Below are 25,444 nucleotides of genomic sequence, written 5' to 3'. Positions count from 1 at the left end.
CCGTTTGACTCGTACATCTGTAACTTAAATTCGATTAATCATTCTCGAATAATAAAATTGCAGGAGGGACTCAAACTTGGTTGTAGTTGCGAATTAGTAGTATGTCATGACATATTTGCATTTTAGAGTTTTGTGGGAAACTAGGGGGGCTCATGAGTCCGAAAATCCCATAACAAAACGCATAGCAACATCAAGAGTGCTTGGTTGGATATGCCTATAGCAACACTCTTTGTGATGCTATCTTGCTATTTTATCTTCAATTTTTTAGTATATACTTATATAAATACCCTATCATGCAATGTGATCAATCCCTAGATTTTTGTAAATGAAATTGTTTGCTAAAGAAATGGTCTTTTCATCTCCAAAAATTGTTCCATTTCTGTTCTGCGGTTTGATATGGGGAAGTTTTTGCTCTGCCAGTAGAGCCATGTTCAATGCCACTGAAGATGGCATCCAAAACACTCCGGCAACTCAGGCAACCATGTTGGCGAATAGTGAGGTTGGTAATGGTGCTTACAGTTGTGGTGGCGGAGGATCGTGTCCAGGTGGTGGAGGTGGTGGAGGCGGTGGAGGTGGTGGCGGCGGCGGCGGCGGCGGAGGTAGTGGTGGTGGTGGTGGCGGCGGCGGAGGTGGTGGTGGCGGCTGTGGAGGGGGAGGTGGTGGTGGTGGCGGCTGTGGCGGGGGAGGTTGCATATCCGGTGGTAGCTCGAGTTGTAACATCGGTGGTGGAGGCGGTTGCTCTGACTGTTACCCTCAACCCCAGATAATGCCACCTAGTTGCACTCCACAATGCCAAGTGCCAACGCCGCCATGCCAAGTACAAACACCGTCATGCCAAATGCCAACGCCGCCATACCAAATGCCATGCACTCCGCAATGCCCAAATGTGTCTCCTGGACAACCACAATGCAGTCCGCAATGCCCACAACCAATGCCGATGCAAATGCCGATGCCAATGCCAACACCCTGCAATTCTTGTAATCAACAACAGCCAAACTGTCCGTATAATAATCGCGGAAATGGCGGATACATGGGAACTGGATCCACTGGGACTACAAGTGAGGTTACAAATCATCAAGATAACAAACACAAAACGAAGAAACAAGATCCGTGATTAGCGTCGTGTCTTCTTTTTTTTCCAATGACTAGTGTTACTGCAATCTCAATAAACATTCAGCTGGAGATTGAAAAATATAAACTCACTGTATTCCAAATTATGGTTCAAGTGTTCTTAGGTCTCTGGTTTCCCTTGTCTCCGGTCCCGGAGTTTTCATTTCATAACACAAAGCCACAAAGGTAATAGTTACTGGTACAAATTAAACATATATCTTTGATCAAACAAATCAGGACTCTAGTTCCAATTACATTATAAAACTCGTCGTCTTAGCACAGTTTCTGTCTGAACAACTATTAAATTACGGAAGGGAAGGTAAAACACTACACACACTTGTATAAAACTATGAAGGCAAAAAATGTCAGATTTTCATACATTGAAAGCATGGCAAGCCATTGCACGCAATGGTCTGCGGCTTTGTGATGCACACTGGAATTTTTGGCAGAATATTTACTTTATTTCGAAGTGAACTTGTAGGAGGAATATGAAAGGGCATGAAGACTCCAGCTCTCATGGAGAAGTTCAGCCTTTGAACTTTCACCAGAAGCACCCATAGCTACGTGTAATGGATAGAAGTGGTCAGGGTGTGGATGAGCTCGTTTTCCGTAGGGCGTCTTCTCCAAATAATTGTTTACATCTTCATACCTAAAGGAGAAAATTGAGACCTTTAAAACCCAATGGCACTTGCATACCTATCTTAGAATTTCAGTGAAATTAGCAAATAGTTCAACATGTCCACAAATTCAGCTTATAAACAATTACATAACTAATTGATGGAGAAAAACAAACTCAAGTGCAACAAATTGTTTGCAGAGATTATCCTAAGCATTTAACATAACATAGTACTGAACATCAACATCAATCTGCTAACACCTACATGAGTGCAGGTTCTGGTGTGGGGTATACTGTACGGGGATACGGGAATTCGTCAAATTCATATACGGGGATTCAACAAATACTGAATATTAAAAATATATATTATGCATGTACTTTAAAAGTTACATTTATATTTAAACTAAATAGGCAAATAAATAAGTTCATTATCCTTAATAATTCACATAATAATTATTTGATAACACAACTATTTCATTTTAAGGTGTTAAGTGATTAAGTACTCAACTTATTCCATAAATGATCATTTAACAAGAATTCCCAAGAACGGGTTCGAGTGGCCGGTCTGGCGGATGAATGATAAATCCCTAGTTTCTATGCAAGCACATATGCTGCGCAAAAGCCTATGCAGATTAAGATTGTATCGAACTTTTGGGTTTGTCCGTTATAAGCAAGACATATTCATGATGCTTAACTTCTAATCAATTAAGATTACCTTTGAGTTTACAACAACAAAAATCATTAAGAAGTGATAAATAACAATGAGCAAGACCAAGAGCAAAGTATTACCTTCCGGCAAGAAGAGCATCTTTGAGCCAGGTATCAAAGTCTTTAGCCCAAGGAGCAACAGCTTTGGTCTCCCGCATATCACTAAAATTATGAGTTGCAGATCCGGAACCAATAATAAGCACGCCTTCCTCCTTCAAAGGGGCCAAAGCTTTCCCCATATTATAATGATGATATGTATCCTTGTGTGTCTGAATGGAGAGCTGACACACAGGAATATCAGCTTCAGGGTACATGAGCATGAGTGGGACCCATGCACCATGGTCAAGACCCCTCTTCTTGTCCTCATAAACCTTCCCAAATCCTGATCCTTGGAGAAGCTCCTGAACCCTCCTTGCCAATTTTGGAGCTCCCGGAGCCGGATACTTGATCTAGATTTACAAAAATACCAAAACATATCTATGTTAGAAAAATACCGCAGACCATATCAAATATATCCCTTGCACCCTACTCTAAAGAAGCAAATGGGGAGGCTGAGTTTTACCAGAACCCCCCTACTCATAAAAGTAGTATAACCACAGAAAAAGCATGATGCATAATTAGTACTACACTATATATGCAAATATAGTACTTCTACCGTTTCATTCATTTCTTTACACTTTACGTCTGGGACTTCCCCAAATTATCAATTAAATATTAATGAGTCGCGCCAATTTTCCAGCTTTCGATGGAGGAAATACCAAATTTACCAATGATCATTCCAATACAAAACTATATTTAAATAAAACAGCGCAACTAGATAATTCAAACATGATCAGGGGAGGATCTAGTAAGAGGCATGAGGAGACACGTGCCCCCCAAAAAAAAAAATTGACGTTTTTTCATCATGATAAATTTGACAAAATTATAGAAGTGTCCCCCTGAAAATCTGAAAATATATAAGTGTTTTTCGAAAATTTGTTTTGTGTCCCCCTGAGAATATATTCCTAGATCCGCCCCTGCACATAATCAACTGACTCGGCTTATATATAACACACATGATGCTCACATATTAGTACAAGATACAATAAAGGTTGTGAATTCCAGAATTTATAAACGCCACAAAAACATAATTTTTAGTCAACGAAGAGGGTACCTGATACATGGGTTTGGGAAAGCCATAGAAGTCATAGATGGTATCATTAGCACCAGAAATGACATTAACAGCCGGGGTATCTGTTTCCCAGTGAGCAGAAATGACCAGAATTGAAGTTGGTCTCTGAGACAAGGACACTTTTTGTGTAAAAGATTTCAAGAAATGTCTGGCTGGCAGACTATCATCTATTGAGAGGGTGGGTGATCCATGAGATATGAACAATGTCTCCTTCATGACTCCTCCTGTTGAACCCATCTACTTACTTTTCCTTATTTCCTTAATTTTACTCCATTCTTACATAGGATGGATATATGTTATATACCATATCTGACCAAGGAAAAGGTTGTCATGGCTGACCTCAATTTCACCTACCCTTCAGACATTTTTATATAATTTATAAATTATTGTATAGTTTTTAAGACTGGAATTGGTCGAGAAACATTGATCTGTCATTTTGTTTAGATTTGAGAAATCATTACTCCCTCTGTCCCAGTCAATTGTATACTTTTTTTTTTCACTGCTCGACACGCTTTTTAAGGCACTTATAAAACATAGTTGTACAACTTATTTTTAAGATTTTCTTTTTTTTGTATAAAAGTATAAATGTTATACTTTTATACAGAAAAAGAAAATTTTAAAAATAATTTACAGAACTATACTATATTGAAGTATTAAAGTCCGTGCCGCGCCCCCGTCCCCCAATGTATACTATTGACTGGGACGGAGGGAGTATATTTGATTTTGATTTTTAATTATATATTTAGATTTTAAAAGATTTTACATTGTTTTCAAAATATATGATAATATAAGATCTGAGTTTTAAGCGGAGTGCTTTGAATTTGATGATAATTAGAATTATGATTACTTCACAAAAAAAATTTAGAATATTTCTCAAATAACATGTAACTCGTATATGTTTGGTTTCAGTTTTTCAACACATATATATAATACAGAGAAACAACATATTATTGTTAAAATATTTATTAATCATATTTCATCATGCTAAAAAAGAAATTGAAAAAAAATAAATATATTTTACATTATTTAAAATTTCTGCGAAAAATAAAATTTCAAAAAAATATATTTCTATTTAAAGATGTCATTAGTTAATTATAATATTTAATTTAATATAAGTTGAATCGAAACTTGACAAGGTGTCGATGTGTTCGAAGAAGGTGCACGAACTTGGTTTTATAGATCATATTTTATCTGGATTTTATACTTTACGTGATTAAGATTGAAAATTTTCGATAAAAACTTTCATATCAATCACATATCGACAATAACTCGAACAAAGATTCGAGCACAAATAATCTAATAATATAAAGCAAGTTTCACAATTATATTGAGCAACGAGAAGTTATGTAATTCTTGAGAAGATGTAATCACATAATATTGAAGCATGTGTCATAATATACATAAAAATATATAATTAATTATCTCACAATAAAATCCAATAATTAATATCATCTTACATTATATCATCTCATCTTATATTCCAACAACTCTGTGTTTACAAAGACTAGTAATCGGTTGATTTGACCATTTAAACTCTAGTTCTCAAAAAAACTTAAAACATAAAAGTTGTATAAATGAAAAAATAATTCTCAAAAGGTATAACTCAATAAAAATGAACATGTAACAATTCGGGAATTAAACAAAATATTTGTCACTCAGAATTCAAAGTAAAAACCAGAATTTGAATAAGTTTTGTAATTTTAAAAACAGTTTAAAACATAATCTGAAAAAACATCATGAACAAAAGTTGTAGTAAATTGAAAGAGATTTCCCAAAGATTCATCAAATTCCAGTAAAAATTGAATTTACTTCGGCAAGACAGCAAGTTTTTGTGAATAAAATGCAATGATTTTCTTATAATAATTAAAATAAAAAATATTGTGCGGCTCTTTAAAGATAATAGAATGAGGTCCCTTGAAACAATATAAAAGAACGAGCTGAAATGGACGAGGCCAAGCATCTCCTACACCAATGGCTACTGCTCCACCTTTGAGTCTTCATTCTTTTGGAGCTCTTATAAACAAAAAACACTTGCAGGTCATCCACGGAGGTTGAGTGTCGAGCCATTGCAAGGCAAGGAATTCAAGGAACGAAAACATATACACTGCTCATATTCATTACTAGTACTAGTATACTGGAGGTAATCGAGGGATATGAATAGGCTCCCTCGTTTGTGATTTCACTGAATTATGGATAGTTCTGCGGTTGGGTTCTGTGGTTCGAGGTCGAATGTTGGTGCAAGGAAGCAAGGGATTTATGTACAATGTCCAAAGAATATGTAGCAGCAAAGTCTTGTCACAGAAGAGCCTAGCGGCTGCCTTGACGACATTAGCATACAAATACACAGAATGTGGAGATCATATAAATTTTTTCAGATAACTTTCATAGACTCAAACCACATAACCATCCAACAAATCTGCAACTGCAATCAATAGTAAAAGCACTTCTCACAGTAATCTGTAAGTAAAACATTCTTGCCTCCTATGTACCTTTTTCCAAAATGATCTGCACTTTCTCGATCAATTATAAAACAAAACAAGTCAGCTTATATTATGGAATAGAGAATGGAAGATTTTATCATCCTGCAAACAGTAGTTCTACATCAGCTTTCCCGTAAAAGTTCAGAAATCAAATAATTTTGGGTAAAACCTCTGGAGTTATTTAATTTCCTCTATAGTGCAAACTGTCCTAAATATTGTAAGCCGTAAAAGCTAAATTGTCACACAAGTTCCGTGACAGCCTTGTCTCAAAGGTTCATCCCCACAAATCAAAATAAATGTCTATTGCCTAAAATGTGAGATGCAAGTCCCGCAAAACAAATCAAGAACATGTAAAGTTAAAACAGGAAACTCCATAGCTTCCCTTAAAATATCCAAATAGTAGAACTTATCAGACAAAGAAAGCAAAAAATATGCCGGACAAATTTAGGGTAAAATGACAGCCATATTTCCAAATATCTGCATAGTCTTGATTCAACTCTAGTCCTAGAACTTAATTGCTCTACATAATCTCAAGACAAAAGAGGTGAAATTTAATAACTCACAAAAGTCTTATGGATCATTTCATAAACTAGGCAGGCACCTTCATATCAGCTTCCTAGCAAAATATACAGTGACTTCAGCTCAGGGCTTCAAATCTGTCATAGCATTGTGTTTATACACCTTTTGGATCCACGGGTAGAGCTGCAGGATCTAGTTCAAAAGAACCCTGGGGGACACCTACTCCTTCAGAACCAGTCATACGAAATGAAGGAATTTGGTGTGAAAATCTAAGCATTTCACTGGATGGAATTAAAACTGAAGCAGCTCCTTCACTTTTTCTCTGATAAACACTTACAAACCCTTTGACTTTTCCTAAATATCCAACTATAATCCCAGAATTAAGGCAAAAATCAGAAAGAATCTCCACAATCTCCATTTTGTTTTCTCTATGTTTATCAGGTTCTGAACTCCATCCAATGTCCCAGTTTGTGAACAGGGCCCAGGTCTCCCCCTTTTTGGGATATACAATATAGCTATGTTTGTTGTTTCCCTTTTCAAAACCAACTAGATGAGACAATGTATGATAATCTAAAGTTTCTTCGGGGTATACACACATAAATTTACCACAACTTACAGGTAACTCCTCATTTACCCAATCAATCTCCTCTTGCTTCTCAGGATCAGCCTCTAGCCAAGCAATACGCAACTTAGATTTAAGCAAATCAACCTTCTTAATTTTGGCATAGAACCTTGGCATGCCATCAACTGTATCGTAACAAGCCCAGATTTGATTAACAGTAACAGAATTTTGGTTTCTAATCTTGTCAAAATCACTGAACTCTGGATCAGGATACTCATCTACAACTGCAGGAGGAACTGCTGCATGAGCAGCTTTGACTTTGTCATCCTCTGAAATTTTATTGTAAGGACTCATGAAGTCGTCGTCATCGTCGATACTTTCATTGTAAGATACATCCTTTCTTTGTCGAGATGATTTTCTGGTAGAGTTGATACTCTCTTCTATATTACAACTTGCAGTGGGATTTCCCCTTCTTTCTTTAGAAGTTAACTCTTCTCTTATAGAACTTCTGTTCTCATAGTTGTCAGTGATGTCTGCTTCTGATTTCCTCCTTTTCCTGCTTTTGTCTTTTGAAATACTTGATACCTTAGCCTTTGCTGACTCAGCATTGGACATATTTGCCTTTGAACTAACATCTTCAGCTTTGCTCTTGACAGAGCCATTAATTTTATTAGTGCCAGCAGTATGTTTCATCTGTTCTGCACCAAAACATGGAACGAAATTTGCTTCACAACCCATATTGGTATTAGTAAACTTTGTACCCTGTCCACCAACTTCGATAGTACATCCAGTTTGTTTCACATGTTCAGACCCAAACTTCCTTCCAGGATTCACTTCAGATCGCAATTCTGAACTAGGAAACCTTCCTGTATATTGTACACCAACTCTAAAGCCCTGTACTGGAACCTGTGTTCGCTGAGGAACTGCATTGCCACCTTGAGGCCTAAAATTATCCTGCTTAGATTCTGGCGCTGCACCTTGGCGATTAAAAACATTTTCCTTGAAGCAATTAGGACAGGAAGAGACCCTGTTTAGAGGCTTTATTGGATACTGACGCTTGCAGAGATGGCAAAAGAATGTTCCTAGATTGGAAAACATCTTAGGGATTGTTGATTGTGTTGAATAATTCTTATTAAATTGATAATCAGAGGCATCTGGCTTCATGTTTTTAACTTCTGCTTTCTTGACAACAGCATTTGTTTTCCTTTGTCGAGGTGGTGCCTTGGGCAGAGGAGCAGTCTTATAGGCTCTATGTTTGATATCGAAGGAAGCTCTTCTTACTTTGTCAGAGAGCACCATGTTTGCTTCACCAATCAGCTTAAAAGCAGCTTCTGCACCTGGAAACTTATTCTTATCCGGATGAAGTAACAGAGCTAGTTTCCTGTATTGCTTCTTAATGGTAGCATCATCAGATAGTCTTTCAACTTGAAGGATTTCATACCAGTCCTTTTCTGACCCAAATACTATCTTCTGTGCAGCACAATGAACATCACAAACTGCTAAGATCTGAGAAATATTTTGTAGTTGAGGGAAAAGTTTGTTTGCCTCCATTGCACTAATCCGACCCCCTTGAAAGTCATCAATTAACATCTTCTTTTCTGCTGTTTCTTTGGCCTCAATGGCCTTTCGTAAACATTCCATAGTGCCAGTACAACTTCAAATACTACACTTTCCTGCATGAATATATTATATTAGTGTAATCAACATAATTAAACTTTATGCTATAACCATTTCTACACAGCAAACCATGATGTGAAATTAAAAGAAGTCGTTCCATCAAAAGAAATTGTGATCCAACATATTCATATACATGACTAAAATTATTTTATTTCAAACAAAGACCAAAGCAGATGCAGTACTGACAAATAAGATTGTCAAATATATTGGAGGCCCATACTATGCCCCTAACCTGAAGAAAGGAAAAAACCCCAGCAAACTCAGATAATGTATATAACATATACATATATGTACATGTATCAATCAGAAACTTAACACATGATTCATGTTTATACGAAATATCAATGTAGACATGTAGTCATAACCATTCTTAATTGCAAGCAAGAACAGGCCATTATAACTCACCGTTATCTCTATCTGGGAAGTGTGTACATAACAAGTTGGTGCATTTAAAAACATCAATAAAAGATTAACAAGAGCCATTCATACTCAAAAACATGATGTATTCAAAAACAAAGCTACAGAAACAGTTTACAAATATACAAAACCTAACAAGAGAACATCGAGACATTACCCACATACAAACTGTCGGAATGGGTCAAGAAAATCACCAAGTGTAATCAAATTACATGTAGAAATGTTTATGGAAAATAAGCACTTAATTGAGTAATTTCTTGAGGAAAGTACCAAATCAGTACATCTTTCCGATAAACAAGTTCTTATTTACGAAAACAGACACCTTCATATCCAATGAAAATTGTCCAACTAGAAACCCTAATAAAAATATTTCAACGCTAACAATTAGATAGAAAAACCCGAAACCTTGAAGAAAAGAAAAAGCATTTCGTTAAATATAATCTCAAACTAGGTAAACAAAGCCCTAAATTTATGAATCAACGAAAGAACAGAGCATAGATGTGTGATTTCGATCAATTAATCGTATAAAATGTACAAAAACAAATGTGAAAAATATGTATAATCAAGTAAAAAAGCATAAACTGTTGATTAAAAGCGTAGAGTTGATGAATGCGTACCTTGAGAGACAGAGAAGCTGAACGAGCAAACACTCTGAAAGTTTGTATATATGTATGCGCACATACACAACCACCAATACTTTGAGCGGGGAAACCCCAAAATTGTTCAAGTTTTCCAAATTGTTTGCCGCCACTCATTTCCCCCGTTTACTGTATATTTAAAAGTTACTCCATTCATGTGACAAAAAAAATAAAAAATTACTCGATCCAGACAACCAAAAAAAAAAAAGTTGCTCCATCCATTACAATAGTACCGTTGAAAATTATATTTTTAAGGTATTTCGAGATTTTTATAATGTATAGTTTTTTTAATGTTTTTAGAATTTTTATTCTTCGAAATAAAAGTTTGAAAATTAAATTTTTATTCAAAAAATTATGAAATTATACTTTAAAAATGTGCCAACAAATAACGTATATAATTTCAATGGGACAGAGCGATTAAATCTTTTAATGTGTACGAACCATCTTTTAAATATTTGTCATCAATTATTTTTCAATGTTATGCGCCTACGTATTTCTAGAAAATGTTGATCATCACATGTTTTATAAATTACTATAATCAAATAAATAATTAAAACTTTCTTTTTTTTTATAATCACTTTACTTAGTTCCGCATTGTCTAATTAATTATTTTAAATTTATGTCTCTGATTTTAACGGATGTCGGGCTAGAGTCTAATGTTAGAGTATACCGTTGGAGAAGTTTTTATTTGAATTCTTCATCACATTTTTTTAGGCCTCGCTTGGAAATTAGCAAGTCTAATGTGGGAGGAGTTTTCATGTCGTGTTAGAGTGAACTGTAGGATAAGTTTTCATTCGAATTCTTCATCACATTTATTTAGGCCTTGCTGGAGAATTAGCGAGTCTAATGTGGGAGAGTTTTCATATGTTGTGTTAGAGTGAACTGTAGGTGTAGGAGGAGTTTCATTCGAATTCTTCATTACATTTATTTAGGCCATGTTTGAAAATTAGCGGTTAATTGTTCGCCGTTTAAATTAGATGTTTTGGCTAGGCGATTGAAGTAGGTGTTTTAACTAGCAGAATGAATTAGCAGTTTCTCGTAAAACTATTTGGTAAATAGTTAGTGCCTAGTTGAATAGTTTTTTCTGATACAAACCAAAACCTCCGACTCAAAAAACTCCTCAAAATAACTTTTTCAAAATTAGCTTTTCCAAACACCAATATTACCGATTTCTAGTGGCCAAATTTCTAAAACACCTCAAACCTCTAATTTGTCCAAAACCTATAACTTCCGAACAAGACCTTAATTTAATTATTTCTTTATATGTGACAAAAAAAATTTATTTCTTTATATGCAGACCGATTTAATTGATTTCAGCAGATTCACACGTCTAAGAAGGTTGGATATAAATTATACTCCCTCCGTCTCAATTTATAGGTCCAGTTTGGAAAAAAAAAATTGTCCCAAAATACTTGTCCCTCTCTTCTTTCAATACAAATTTATCTACATATTAGTTGTGATTTTTTTGAAACTCAACATTATTCTCATTTCTCAATGCACTAAATCCCTATATTTATTGTGATTTTTTTGAAACTCAACTATAATCTCACTTATCAATACACTAATTAATGATGCATGAGATTCTATCTAACCAACTTTTTTCTTAATATGTATGTTTATTCCAAAATAGACCTGTAAATTGAGACGGAGGGAGTAATATATACCGAGCAGAAACTGATACTTTCTTTGATAATCACCCAACTCCAACTTCTGTACAAAACTTGAAATAGTGAAACATTTATGCACACTGTGCTCAAAAAATGTGTTATTTATACCAGGAACTTATGATCCACAATGACGGAGCTCAGTACTTCTCAATCACCATCCACTCATAAATTTATCTCACACCCTCACAAGATGCAAACGCACAATATTTGTGCTAGATAACAAAAAACTAATTCACAAAAAATGTAAAACAATTTCTTATACTTGTTTTTCATAACAGTTTCAATGGATGCAACAAATCATCCAGATATAATCTATCAGTACCATGATGTATGTGACCTGTAACATGGATCACTTCCGCAGGAAATTCTCATTGAACCGCACTTGGCATTCAGCTTTCTCGGGCTCCCGTGTTATCTTTGTCCTTGAGTCATTATTACCTTCGATACTGAAGGGAACAATGGATTTCCATAAATGCACCTCTGGTACCTAACTTTCTTACACACTTCATATAAAAGATATTTTGGCAATAAGATCCAGTAACTGCTGGTCTACTTGTGAGGATTCAGTCGAGGATAAAGTCCTAATACGTGCTCTGGCATGAAGTCATGGCGTGTCAAGATTCCAACTATAGGGGGCCTCTGCAAGAAGGAGAAACAAGATATGAAAAGGGGATTGTGATGACTTATCATGACAAGTGACTACAGAAAATTAATGCTGCAAAGTCTCCTGTAGACAGACATATATAAGAGTGCTGGAAGACCAGCCAACCTATTTCAGTCCTTAAATATATTAATTTACTCGTGTGTGGTGTTCACGAGTCTGTGTGTGGTGTACATGAGTTTGTGTGTGTGTGTGTGTGGCAGGCATATACCCCTTGAGCTTTTGGTACAACACACATATGCCTGAGTCCAAGTTGGCGAAAGAGAATTGCAGCTTTAGCCAGTGACATTGTCTCTACCACTGTAAAAGGGGAAGTATTTGTAATAGGATGAAGATCGACAAACATTTCCAGTTCTTCCTCTTTAATATCTAGATCCTCAAGTGTAAGACCTTTTCCTGATCCAGCCTTGGCAAAATCAGATGCATCAAACCTTTGCAAAATTTCTTTCCCGCTAAGCACCTTGACACCGGAGAAATATTTCTCCTTGAGAAATACAAGCAAATGAGACCTCAGAACAACCCCACACAATTCTGGAACATCGGTCAATGGTGGTTCGTCTATCACAGGAAACCCATTGTGCCCTGTTGTCCTAAGGGCATGTAAAATGGCTCCAACTGTCTCTATGCCAGAAAATGTAATCAAAGGCCCAGAAACAACATCGCGGGCAACCAAATTCCTCATGTAAGGTTCTGCATGTGACTCCAGATAAGGCAAGCCTTTTAGTTTTAATATTTGATCATAGACACCCTTGTTGAAGGTATCAGCCACAGATTTGGAAATCAACAGGACCAACATTACAAGAGGGAGCAATAGTATATCATTGGTTAGTTCAAGAAGTATAACACAAAGGGAAACTGTCATTCTCATAGTACCACCGAGGAAGGAGGCTGCTCCTAGGAGGGAAAACAGTCCCATGTCAAGTTTAGAGAAGGGTGCAAAGAGTCTTCCAACAAGACGACCATACGAAGATCCAGCTAATATCACTGGGATGAAGAGCCCAGATGGAATAGCAATTCCATAAGTAATAATTCCTAGAAAATAAATAGCAACAAGGAATATGAAGAGACTGCTTATATGAAACTCTTTTTCAGTGCTGGTGCTGAAAAGGTTGCGAATACAATCATCATTAGTGTTCAGGAAGAGCGAGGCAAGGTCATTGTAGTGACCCGGTGGGCAGTGGAAGCGTTTGAAATTACCAGATCCATCAACTGTTGGGCAGCTTACTTTTAAATGTTCGGGGCAAGGAATACAATGTGCTAGCCATGGGAGCCCGTAAGCACAACACGATGTCAGCAGAGAGATAGCGATCACCAGTATTACTTTAAAAATAGCACCTTTCCTGGAGCAAAATGAGAACCAATTGCTGAATGAGTCAAGGGATAAGATTAACCAAGTAATTAACTTCCTTATACAAGTTAATTGTTATACAAATTTTAATGAAGGATGAGTTCATACTCATTAATGATGCTATACGTCCGGAGAACCTTGTCCACCAGATAATTGTATATGCTTCCGAAAATACCTCCAATAACACCAAGGAACAGTACTGCTAGTATATCTGGAACTGTATATGATGCAGTTGCTGAACTGACATCAAACATTATAAGACCACCTTGCCCGAATAGCCCGCACTTTCCAGTCCCACAGTATTCAATGAAAGCTCTCAATACTATAGCAACTACAGCTGTTGTGAAGAAGGTTCTCCAGAGAAGAGCACTTCGCCACCTGGAACAAGCACATAAGTATCAAATGTGATCATATACATGTACTTTAAGATTCTATGTATTTCTGTATACATGATAAGTACTGATGGGCTGTAATAAATGATGAGACACATATATAATTGAGAGGACAAAGTCCTTTGAAAAGAGTATATAGTGAACAAAGCTATGCTCTATAACTTCTAACATATATTGGTTACATGTGCTGACTACAGGTAAACAACCACATAATGGCATCTAGAAAGGAGACTATTCAGAGTCTACAAGCCAGATAAGAACAAACAAACTAACCGGGCTTAGTTTGATTGTTCTGATCCGATTTTCAAAGTGCGAGTACAAGGAACATATCAGTTGTATATACATGGATGGGGATAAGAGGAAACAATAAAGTACCATGAAGCTGCTTCTTCAAGAGCAAACAGGACCCCACCAACTGGAGCCCGAAAAGCTGCAGCTACACCAGCAGCAGCACCACAGGTAATTAAGTCTCGCCGGTCTCTATCATTTTTGAAGTATCTAAGCCAATTCCATGTCAGGTGATATTTTTTACTTCCTCCCTGTCCAAGCAATGAAGCTATACAGGCACCTGTGTGTACCATGGGCCCTTCTTTACCCACCACAAATCCAGCAGAAACACCAAAAATGGAACCAAATATCTGCCATGTGTATAAAAATATTTAAGGACCAGGGTAACTTTAGTGAGATGATTAAACAGAGCAAACACTTGTCAAATCATGGTTCAAACAATTCTCTTTGTCTAGTGGTCCTACTTTCGGATAATCTCAATATTTGTAAAGTCATAGTGGAAATATTCTAGTGCAGGTAGATTAGAATGCTGAGTACAAGTACTGGAATATAGAGGTCCGTTAAGACTTTGTTCCTAAGGCTAAAAGGCCAAAACTATGACCAGTAAAGTAGTATTGACACTTCCATGAGTTGGCAAACTGGATTACTGCGGGGAATTTTAAAGACCAGAGTCTTTTGGATTTGGCTGGTCCGATATATTGTAGGTGAACACCTTATAATATCTAATATAATGCATGGCCTGCAACTGCATTCAAAAGTTTATGAATGAATTAATACGCATGCATCTCAATATTTCTTTATACAATTAAAAAACAAGTATTTTTTATATTCCTTTAATCTTTTCTATCCGAACTTTAGTTAGCATCCACTAGTACTTAAATTTCGATTTGTTTGTGTACACTATCTTTCACTTGTCTGTCTTTAGTATTATAATTTTCGTCGAAATCACCAACAACCTTCAAAATTTTCAGTTTCTTAAACCGTACTTTTACAACCTAGGCGCCACTCTGGTTTCTGTTGAACCAATAGTCCTACTGTGCCAATTAGATCACATCCTACTTTACCAATTCCTGACACGTAAGGTAACTAGTTTTAAATCTACAAGCTTATCTGAGCACATACAGGTCGAAACTTTCTTCATATTTAAAGCAATAATATAGTTTAGCAATAAAAAAACCAATATTGAACCAAGATTGGGTGGGACATGAATGTGTACGAATTAAATTAAAATTAGGAAACAAGTGATGTAGGAAAATGGTACACTTGCCTTTACGAATAGTGTACGTGGGGCTAATATAGAATTAGCATCAATTCCATTAAGATATGCCTTCACCTCAGGAATGCCAGACCCTGCTGCTGCTGGAGCAATATACGCACAAAGGACAGCTGCAGCAGTTGCCAATACTACATTGCAACCAGCATATGCTAAAAATGCTTTGTAATATCTGCACTGGAACCACCACCATGTCACCATATACATTTTCATCATTACATCATAAGTTCATAACTACTGCATAATTTTTCAACATTATACTACAGTGCGGTATTTTTATCACACAATAAAAAACTTCACTTTTAATTTTTCTGGCTATAAGTTTGTAACCTGTACATGCAAAAGAATCCCGTGCGCACAAAATCAGAAAAGCAGAGAGGACACTCTGATTGGAAGTAAATAAAATTATATCTATACACGCGGGTATAGTAGACAAACTAACTTAATGTAGATTGTAGAGGAAACTAAGCATGTAAAGGACATAATTTATTTGAACTTAGGAACAGATATTGACAATAGAACAGAGTTGGAATACATGCTCTATGTTCACTGCACACAATAGCCCCTTTAGATTGCAATTTAGTTATTTCTTGTGTTGCTGAAAAGATAATGAATCACTGATATGTTGTCAGATTTTTATGGTTGTTCTATGCAGATAAATTGCTACAAACCATATATGGGGAACTTTATCTGCTCCAAGAAATATTTTGCAACTCAGATTATAAAACAACTAAGTTAAGGATGTGATGTTCAATATCTTCTATCAAGAAGCATATACTTACATAAATGAAGATACGAAAATGATAAGATCTTCTGCTAGGTTCCCACATAACAAATCAAAACAAAGTACAACATGTATAGCGTTTGACAACATAATATAGTCCTTAAAGCTGTTTATTTTTAATTATCAAAATTAAACTCACTTTTGTTCAGACATGAGGTCTGTGGTCAGCAACAACTTGTATCCCGCTAAGTTCTCAACAGCAATGTTATTAAAAAATCCAACAAGTCCAGTTCCAACACCGATGAGGAGGGCAAATGCCCATTTCAGAGAAATATACTGAAATATCTGGATCTTTTTCCTCGACCGCCAGTCTTGTTTAAATAGTTCATTTTCAATAATCCTGAATTAGCACAAAGGGGAGGAATCAACTTTGTTCAACGGAGTTAAAGACTAAATGAAGAACTGCTGTACGTTATTAGGAGTACTAAAATAAGATAGACTTATGCAGCCAATGAACTGTTCTATGCAATAATAACCATTACTGAGATTAAAAGAGTTCTAGTATAAGAAGTGCTCCTATCAGATAAAATGTTAAAAAGTCTTAAAGTTAATCTGAAGTGCTAGTATGGTAACCATCGAAGTATAGATACTAAAAAAAGAATGCAACACTTTTGATGGAGAAAAAATGATGTAAATTCAAGAAAGTATGGGAAAACATATTCAAGAAGGCAGAAGGTTCCAGGAAATAATTGAAATGTTCCAGAAAATACTAGGCAGAAGGTTCCAGGATATAATTGAAATGTTCCAGAAAATACTAAGTTCATAATTAATTAATGAAGAAGTCCTAAAGCCTAAGTCTATTAGTCAAACAAGTCTAAAAGTCTCTTGGAAGTCTGAAGGTCCTTTAAATTGAATACCTTAAATGTTATTCAGCTAGAAAGTTCCAAAGGGAGCTATAAATTCTTGTACTCAGTTTGTTTGAGGCAGATGGGAATGAATTAAGTTTTATTACTCTTCTTGGGTGTGAGACCTGAGTTCTATTACTTTCTTGGGTGTGAGACCTAAGTAATCTAGGTGTGAGGCCTAGTTTATTCTCCCTTTCTTTCATAAAATCAGTTCATTTTTACTCTATATTCTAGTATTAAGTTTCTAAGCTGTTCTGTATAAAGTTCTAAGCGCTGAGTATAAAGATCCTGCATCAAAAAAGCAATGACATATTTATAGTTTCAGACATTGAAAAAACAATCACATAGATATAAGAGGGATATATTTGTAGCAAAAGGAGGGCGCCAAGTAATCTGCTTAGATGTCATAGATGCAGGAACAAGGACCTCAGAATTGTAGTATAGAGAGGTGAAAGCTCAATGCTCATTGACTTAAAAAAACCAAGTCTACACCAAAAGGCCTTTAGTTGAAATACCAACACAATTAACAAACAATATGACTATATTCTGTAAAATCAGTGCTCCATATCATTTCTATCACATTCACGAGCATCAGTAACATGCAAATCAGAGGCACTCCATGGTTAAACAATTAATAAGATTGTATTTTCTGGTAGATGTTAGTTTAAGAAAGAAAAGAAGGAACATTTTACGTCGTTGATAACAATCTCGACAACATAGGATGCAAGACACTTTAGTTCTACTTACTCATAATCCAGGCTTTCAATGGGGCTAACATTCACACCAACAATGGCAATCTGGGAGGTGGTGTTCATCCTCCTTTTTATAAGTGGTTCCCTGTACGACATATTTCTTTCTGACATGTCTGACCAATACCTATCAACACCATTAACACCAAAAGATGCAGCCGCGTCATTCTCAACATCGCTGACCTGATCATCATCTGATTCCCAACTTTTTCCTTCCTCCATCTCCCGCCCACTTCTTCCCTTCCTTTCACTTAAACAAATGCAATCACCTTAAAGCAAACAAAATTTCACTTGCAGCTGCTCCAAAAAAAAACAAATTCTCACATAAATTTTCCAAATTCTATAGGCCTACACAGTACACAGTCTGTTGAAAACTACCATATAGCAAAAACAATTATATATCCATGTTTCAATTGCCAAATTACCAAATTTACAAAACCCTCAATTATTATCTAGAGGGTATCCTGATTTGATAAACCCAAGAAATAAAAATCTCAAACTAAATAATCACTCACCTAGTTAAGAACCAACCAAACTTGGTAAAAGTGATCTTACTAGAAGTCAAATACTACATTAAAAACTAATCTCAACCAGTTTCATCCAACAAAAACAGGCAGGTCAACCAGATTTGCACTAAGCCCAGATTCAGATATAAGCAAACATGTACATACAAATCAAGAAACCAATAGTTGACCAAAATCAAGAAGTACCCAGAAGAGAATTCAACCTGTAGCTAGCTTTATTTCACAGCCCTGCAGCTTCTGCCACCAAAGAAGAGTTTGTGTGTTAGCTTATGTTGAGTTGAGTGCATGCAAATCTCACACTTGTGTTGAAGTGAAAGCAGCAATAATGAGTGACGAATGGATGAGATCTTTAAAGTACATGGTTAATATACAAAGTTAGTGTGCTTTAGCATATTGCAAAAGGCCAAAAGGAGGCTGGATCAACTTCAACTCTTAATCAATCTCGCAGTGTAGGACGTGGGGACAAATATGACTAAGCAAACACATTATTATTATTATCGGGAGTCGGGGCTACAACGTGGACAACGCATGGAATAATACACTGGGTGTGGTATGCAAGTCGGATCACGCTTGGGTTAGAAGTCGACTGTTTCATTCCTTTGTTTACTATTTTGTAGCTGTGTTTTAAAAAAAATTGATTTATTTAATAATTTGAAATTATTTTTAGTTGATTGTTATTTATTTATTGATATATTTTGATTTAACTAAAAAATTTCATTTTGTCAAAAGTTTGTGAAAAGTCGCTGATAAATCATCAACAAATTATGAATCATTGGACCAATGAATTAATTCCTATTTCTAATTTCTACTCATGCCTTAAAGTCTTAGACCAAATTATTCTTTTATAATAAACTAGTTGAAAAATCGCGCGTTGCGGAGGCCTATACAAATTATAATAATGATTCAAAATTAGTATTTGTAAAATAAAATAAATTTGTGGCAGTTTATAAAAATTATATTAATCATTCAAAATATTTGTAGAATAAAATAAATTTTATATTACAAACATCTCGATGCAGTACCAATATTAATATATAAAATTAAAAATTAGACTATAATTCATGAGTGAAAAAAAAATGAAAATAAATTTCTACATATAATTAACGATTTAAAGTTGACGAATCGTAGTTTTAGTTGTGTTTTTTTAAAAGTAATCATGTTTTTCACTAACATTGTCATTAATTTCCAAACACTACTTTTTAGACATATACACCATGCCCTACATATAAAAAATACGACTCTTTAACAGAACTGATTGATGACATCTATCCATATACATTGATTGACCAATAAAACAGACACTAAGTTTGCAAAAACATAAGTGCGTAAAAATCAAAAAGATATTGAGATGCAATTTCGAAACCATCCCTACTTTTAATAGAGATAAATATTGTGTTTTAGTTATACGAACATTAATCATGTCGGGACGTATGATTTCCAATCCATGCAGGTGTATATTAGTGATTCCTTCCTCCAATTCCTTTGGATCGGTTGTCTGCAAAAAACATCAGTATAAATTCATGAGATAGCAGTCTACTCCCACATCCGACAAACTCGTACTCTTGTCAATCAATCATCTCTATCGTCATTCAAAACGTTTATCATAGTTCAACTCATTATTGTATTAGATGAAGAAGATAAATAGGCGAAGAAGAATTGTTTATAAAACGTATTCGCTCCTCACTGTATGTGTAGAACGATAGCTTCTCAGGATAAAATGGGTTACAATGTCGTTGCATAAGAACGACACCACCAACGAGTAGGGTTGTGGTATTGAGAGAGAGAAGGTTGTGTTTAGATGATCCAAAACCCTACAACCTATAGGAGTATTTTAGGTGCAGAAATAATTTGAAATAGAATAAGATTAAGACTTAATTACCAAAAAAACTATATAACTATCGTGCTTTTTTCAATTTAACCATAATAGTATATTTGTTGCAGGATAATGCAAGTAACTTTAAAAAACTTTATTTTAGAAACCCAATCTCACTAGTTTATAACCATGGTTAAGTTAAAATTAAGATAGGTGCCAAATATATTATCAAGTTATTAATTAAATTATTTAGTATATGGATTTTATTATTAATACTTTTACTATCTCATTAAGGGTCAAAATCCTAATTCACTATCTACACAGACGCAGAGCTATCTAAAATTTATGTTCGAAGGCGATGATGTTAGTGTGATTTTTTGAAACCACCGTCTATAAGATACTATATATCGATTATTTTTCATGCGATTTATATTAATTTATATCGAATTGATAATCTTATCTAAGAAAAAATAGAATTTATAGCCACCAAACTTATTGTGTATTTAGAAACTTAGCACTAAACTATGATTTTTTGTCATTGATGTTAGGTTCGGATTTTTTTCGTCACTGGTATTAGATTCGGATTTGATTATTAACAATGTATTATTCTTTTTAGCATTATTAAAATATTGTGGTAGTTTGCAATATTTTGGTGATATGAAAACGAGAGTTTGACACGAATTTTATTACTTCTAAAAAATTTAGTTTCATAAATTATTTTATTATTTTTTTTCTAAATAACAATTTATCATTTGAATTTTTATACACAAAAAAATGTAAATATAGCTGACTTTTTATGTATGTGTAATAATTTATGTAAAATTTTAAAATTAAATTAAAAAAAATTGATGTCTTGTGCTGCATGTGATATTCATTCAGCTATGAATTAACCATGGTTAGAGATTCATTAAAATTGGGTTATGTCAAATTGATTTTGTATTACTTAGTTGCATTATTCTGCAACAAAAACAGTTTTATGGTTAAAATGAAAAAATCACATAAGTTTAATAGTTTTTTTGGTAATTAAGTCTAAGATTAAAAAACTTGCAAAATACTATATTTCATAAATAATCTGAAACAGAATCAGATTAATTTATGCCAAGATATATACCATATCAATTAATCTGAAACAAAATTTGAAACAGAATCAGATTAAAAAACTTGCAAGCTACTATATTCCATAAATAATCTGAAACAGAATCAGATTAATTTATTTCAAGATATATACCATATCAATTAATCTGAAACAAAATCTGAAACAGAATCAGATTAAAAAACTTCCAAGATACTATATTCCATAAATAATCTGAAACAGAATCAGATTAATTTATACCAAGATATATACCATATTAATTAATTTGAAACAAAATCTGAAACAGAATCAGATTAAAAAACTTGCAAGCTACCATATTCCATATATAATCTGAAACAGAATCAGATTAATTTATGCTAAGATATATATCATATCAATTAGTCTGAAACAAAAAAAGAGTAATTTTTATTTTTGATATTTTTCATCCAAAAATTTGAGAAAATCAGAAAAATAGAACGGAGCTATCTGAGAGGCGTCACATACACGCCTCTCGCTTCTCCTTTATATAAGTATATTGATTTGAAAAATCTATTTATATTACCAATCAATAATATCTATTTCCAAAATATTAATTGGTTGATATATATATATATATATATATATATATATATATAGTAATATGATAATTTCAACATCAACATGGAAAAAGATGAAAATACCAAATATTAATAAATTACTAAATATTATTAGATTACTGCTGTAGAATTTAATGACACGCTGCCACGCTGTCTTGGACATTAAAAATTTTCTTATTATGTTGCGAGGCTGAGCATTTTCTCGTATGCGTGGATGATTATTATTGTTATTATTGTTATTGTATAGAGAGCTTAAATTTTGGATTCTTGTTGCAGTGCGGTGTAAACGTATATTTTTATTTTTAAGTGTGCATTGATCGTTAATGTGAACTGAAAACAGTTGTCCTTAAAAATATAAGCAAAGTATCACAATCATATTTTTATACTAGCGTGGTGTATATTCACGATTCACTTTCGATAGTGGGGCATCTTGTGGGTAGTTAAGGCTCATTCTTACAGAATATCCATATTTTGATTAATTTTTTTAAAATTGGCTATTTCGGCTTGTATTTTGCCCAAGAGTTTAATTAAACTTATAAATATGTTGTTCCACTCCTAGTTGATTATAACACTAATAATTCTCTACACATGGAATATCACCCTGATACGTAGCTGGTTGTGACGTATCATCATGATAATCTAATGGTGGATATGCTTTTGGGTCGTGACATAGTATAAATTTGGCTGATCAGTAAGTAGACATGCATACTTCAGCATCTCCAAAGGAGATAAGTATAATTGTTAGCTAAGACAATCTCCAATGAGGTTGGCAATGATCGTCGACTAAATTGGACCTATAAGACATTATGTAAGTGCTTCAATGGTATTGACTATATTGGTTGGCTATAATTTATAAATAGTATGTTATTAATATTTTTGATTGTTAAAATAGAATATATCATTTTAATGTGGTAATAAAAGATTTGTAACCTTCCTACAGATTTCTTACATATCTGTAGTGGTTGGACAAATATAGTTGGCTATAATTATAGACAAGGGGTGGCTGTGGTTGGAGTGTATTTTTTCTGAAGATGTTGGCTATAAATTCTATTTATGGTATGACAACTAAACTTTTAACTAAGGATTTCTCATGGTTAGAGCATCTCCAACCATCTAAAACCCTTGGCCAAAAGGCGAGTTGGCATACTTAAAATAAAAAATTTTAGCCAACAGCTCCAAAAACTCAACTCCAACCATGTTCACCTGTTGTCTATAAATTTAGCCAACCTCCTATGGATGGCTAAATTTGTCGAACCTCTACAGGTCTGTAAGAAAATCTGTAGGAAGATTGTACATCATTTATTACCATATTGAACTGATATATTCTATTTTAACAATTTAAAATATTAATAACATACTATTTTTAAATTATAGCCAACCAATATAGCCAGTATCATTGAAGCAAAATGTCTTACAGGTTCAGCAAATTTTACATAATGTCTTACAAGTCCAATTTAGCCAGCGATTATAGCCAACGCCGTTGGAGATGCTCTTAGTGATGCTTTAAAAGTATAAATACAAGTGATTAGGTAAAAATTTGTTGAACCTGTAAGAGCATCTCCAACGGTGTTGGCTAAATTGGACCTGTAAGACATTATGTAAAATTTGTCAAAGCTGTAAGCTATTTTGCTTCGATGGTACTGGCTATATTTCAGAAATAATAAGTTATTATTCTTTCAAGTTGTTATAAATAGAATGTACATTACTCCCTCCATCCCATTTTAAGTGTCCTATTTGACTTTTGAATGGTCAAATTGATCAAAATTTGACTGAGATTTACACACATAATATAATTTTGAAAAATAAAAAAAATTATGTCATTATAAATTACATACAATATACTATAAAATGTAATTTTTAATTTTTTAAAATAATAACGATTTTGTTTTTTATGCTTGGTCAAAATTTGGTCAGTTTGAATGTTGAAAGTCAAAACAGGACACTTAAAATGGGATGGAGGGAGTATCAATGTATCATATGTTAATAAATGATATGAAATCTTGCTACAAATATTGCTACAGGCATGTAGTGGTTGGCCAAATATAGCCAACATCAATTGGTTAGCTATATTTTTAGTCAAGGGTTATTTTGTTATTTATAAATTCTAATAATTATATTTTCAAATAATAGTTACTGTTGATAGAGGAATTTGGTGAATCAACAAACGTGAGGTTCGTCGACGGACTTAGGTATTTCAGGGTGATTATATGACGGAAATTCGCCGTGGGCGGTGGTTTTAGGTGTTTGAGGGTGGCTGAGATCAAGGGAATATATTTCTGCTCTCGTTCTCACAACTCTCGATATATCCCCTTGATGTGCCTACGTACCCCTTTAAATAGGGGATCAAGCCGTACGTAGTTCTATTGAACCAAGACTCCTAGTTTGATCAGGACTAGGCCTCTTGGGGATAAGACCAACTGAAGGTCGGTGACTTATCACTTAGAGTTCTACTCCAGTTAGAAGTAAGCCTTGAGGCAATTACCCTAGACTCCTAGTCCAAGTACATCACGGATACGGCATTATCTCTACTACAAGAGATGACACTAACCGCTACTCTTCGTAGCATGGAGGAGACATCGGATAGAGCCGTGACCACTTCTACGAGGCGTAGGGACGCACCCTTACCCCCTAGCGAAGGTTCTCACTAAGAGGTAAAACCAATGAGGAGCCAAGTTACACGATCGTCCCAGTCCCCCAATGAGGGCTAACTCACCAGAATACAGGACCCGGACATATAATCGGCCTTCATGTCACCCCTGAGGGCCTTCTACAATCATGATCACCCCAAGCCCCCGCACGAGGACAACCCGACAGATAACAGGATTGGGGATTATAGATCATGCCCGGACGTAACCCGGGAACTACCAGATGAGCCTGATAACTACCAGATGAGCCCGGCACTAGTCTTCATATCCCTCGGAAGGGTAGGTCTTCGTATCCCTCGGAAGGGTCGTCATCGAGACTCACTCAACCTTACACATATTAATTATCTGTGGGCGCGACCACGGAGGGCGTGCCCTCTGTCCTCACTATCCTTCACGTGCCTTCAGACATGGTAAACCTGTTCCTAAGACAAAGGGTCGCGCCTCCCGGGATTACCGCCCTCCATATTCATCCGTGGCCAAAACCGGCCATAACAGTTACTTATTGTGAATAAGTTTCATAAATTACTTTCCCATAAATTCATTCAGGTAAACATTTTATATAAATATATATATTATTCTAATTAATTAAAATGATATTATTATATAAAAATGTATTATTTTACTATTTTAAAATTTTAGTGACTAATTTCACATAGTAGTTATGTATTGTAAATAAAATTCATAAATAAATCATTTTTTGAATATAATCAAATGAAATTTTTATACAAGAATATATGTTATTTAATTAATTAAAATTTTATTTTATAATGCAAATGATATAATTTTTTTAATATTAATTTCATTCCCAAATTTTAACTTTTAAGAATAAGAGCAAAACTAGAAACACTACTTTTTTATTATATTAGTTTATTATTAGGTTTCAATGTAT

At 34.6% G+C, this 25,444-nt stretch overlaps 4 protein-coding genes across 5 annotated transcripts; 1 reads left to right on the top strand and 3 right to left on the bottom strand.

The window, feature by feature from the left end:
• The first annotated feature begins 346 nt into the window (after positions 1–346).
• LOC135152727 (uncharacterized) lies at positions 347–1,114 on the top strand. Its single transcript, XM_064093813.1, has one exon. The coding sequence runs from the start codon at positions 347–349 to the stop codon at positions 1,112–1,114; it is 768 nt and encodes a 255-aa protein (XP_063949883.1).
• Positions 1,115–1,303: 189 nt separating this feature from the next.
• LOC108219953 (4,5-DOPA dioxygenase extradiol) lies at positions 1,304–3,941 on the bottom strand. The gene is made up of 3 exons (XM_017393556.2): positions 3,588–3,941; positions 2,516–2,883; positions 1,304–1,759 (listed from the first exon to the last, which is right to left on the bottom strand). Exons 1-3 carry the CDS (start codon positions 3,840–3,842, stop codon positions 1,570–1,572), a joined length of 813 nt encoding a protein of 270 aa, XP_017249045.1. The 5' UTR covers positions 3,843–3,941; the 3' UTR covers positions 1,304–1,569.
• A 2,495-nt stretch (positions 3,942–6,436) lies between these two features.
• Positions 6,437–10,021, bottom strand: LOC108221084 (uncharacterized). The gene is made up of 2 exons (XM_017394983.2): positions 9,878–10,021; positions 6,437–8,839 (listed from the first exon to the last, which is right to left on the bottom strand). The coding sequence occupies exon 2, from the start codon at positions 8,805–8,807 to the stop codon at positions 6,759–6,761; it is 2,049 nt and encodes a 682-aa protein (XP_017250472.1). The 5' UTR covers positions 8,808–8,839; positions 9,878–10,021; the 3' UTR covers positions 6,437–6,758.
• Positions 10,022–11,648: 1,627 nt separating this feature from the next.
• LOC108223232 (chloride channel protein CLC-c) lies at positions 11,649–18,843 on the bottom strand. Of its 2 annotated transcripts, none has more exons than XM_017397378.2 (8): positions 18,633–18,843; positions 17,904–18,202; positions 16,451–16,651; positions 15,522–15,699; positions 14,342–14,604; positions 13,683–13,952; positions 12,438–13,566; positions 11,649–12,204 (listed from the first exon to the last, which is right to left on the bottom strand). In XM_017397378.2, the coding sequence occupies exons 2-8, from the start codon at positions 18,125–18,127 to the stop codon at positions 12,115–12,117; spliced, it is 2,355 nt and encodes a 784-aa protein (XP_017252867.1). In that variant the 5' UTR covers positions 18,128–18,202; positions 18,633–18,843; the 3' UTR covers positions 11,649–12,114. The 2 variants fall into 2 exon arrangements, with proteins under 2 accessions (XP_017252867.1, XP_017252868.1); XM_017397379.2 differs by having other exon boundaries at positions 17,904–18,174; positions 18,633–18,772.
• Positions 18,844–25,444: the final 6,601 nt, after the last annotated feature.

This window comes from Daucus carota, chromosome 5 (genome assembly GCF_001625215.2).
Source record: "Daucus carota subsp. sativus chromosome 5, DH1 v3.0, whole genome shotgun sequence".
Classification (NCBI taxonomy): domain Eukaryota; kingdom Viridiplantae; phylum Streptophyta; class Magnoliopsida; order Apiales; family Apiaceae; genus Daucus; species Daucus carota.
Note: the sequence above shows the minus strand (reverse complement) of the source record. Positions and strands in the feature narration are given on the sequence as shown.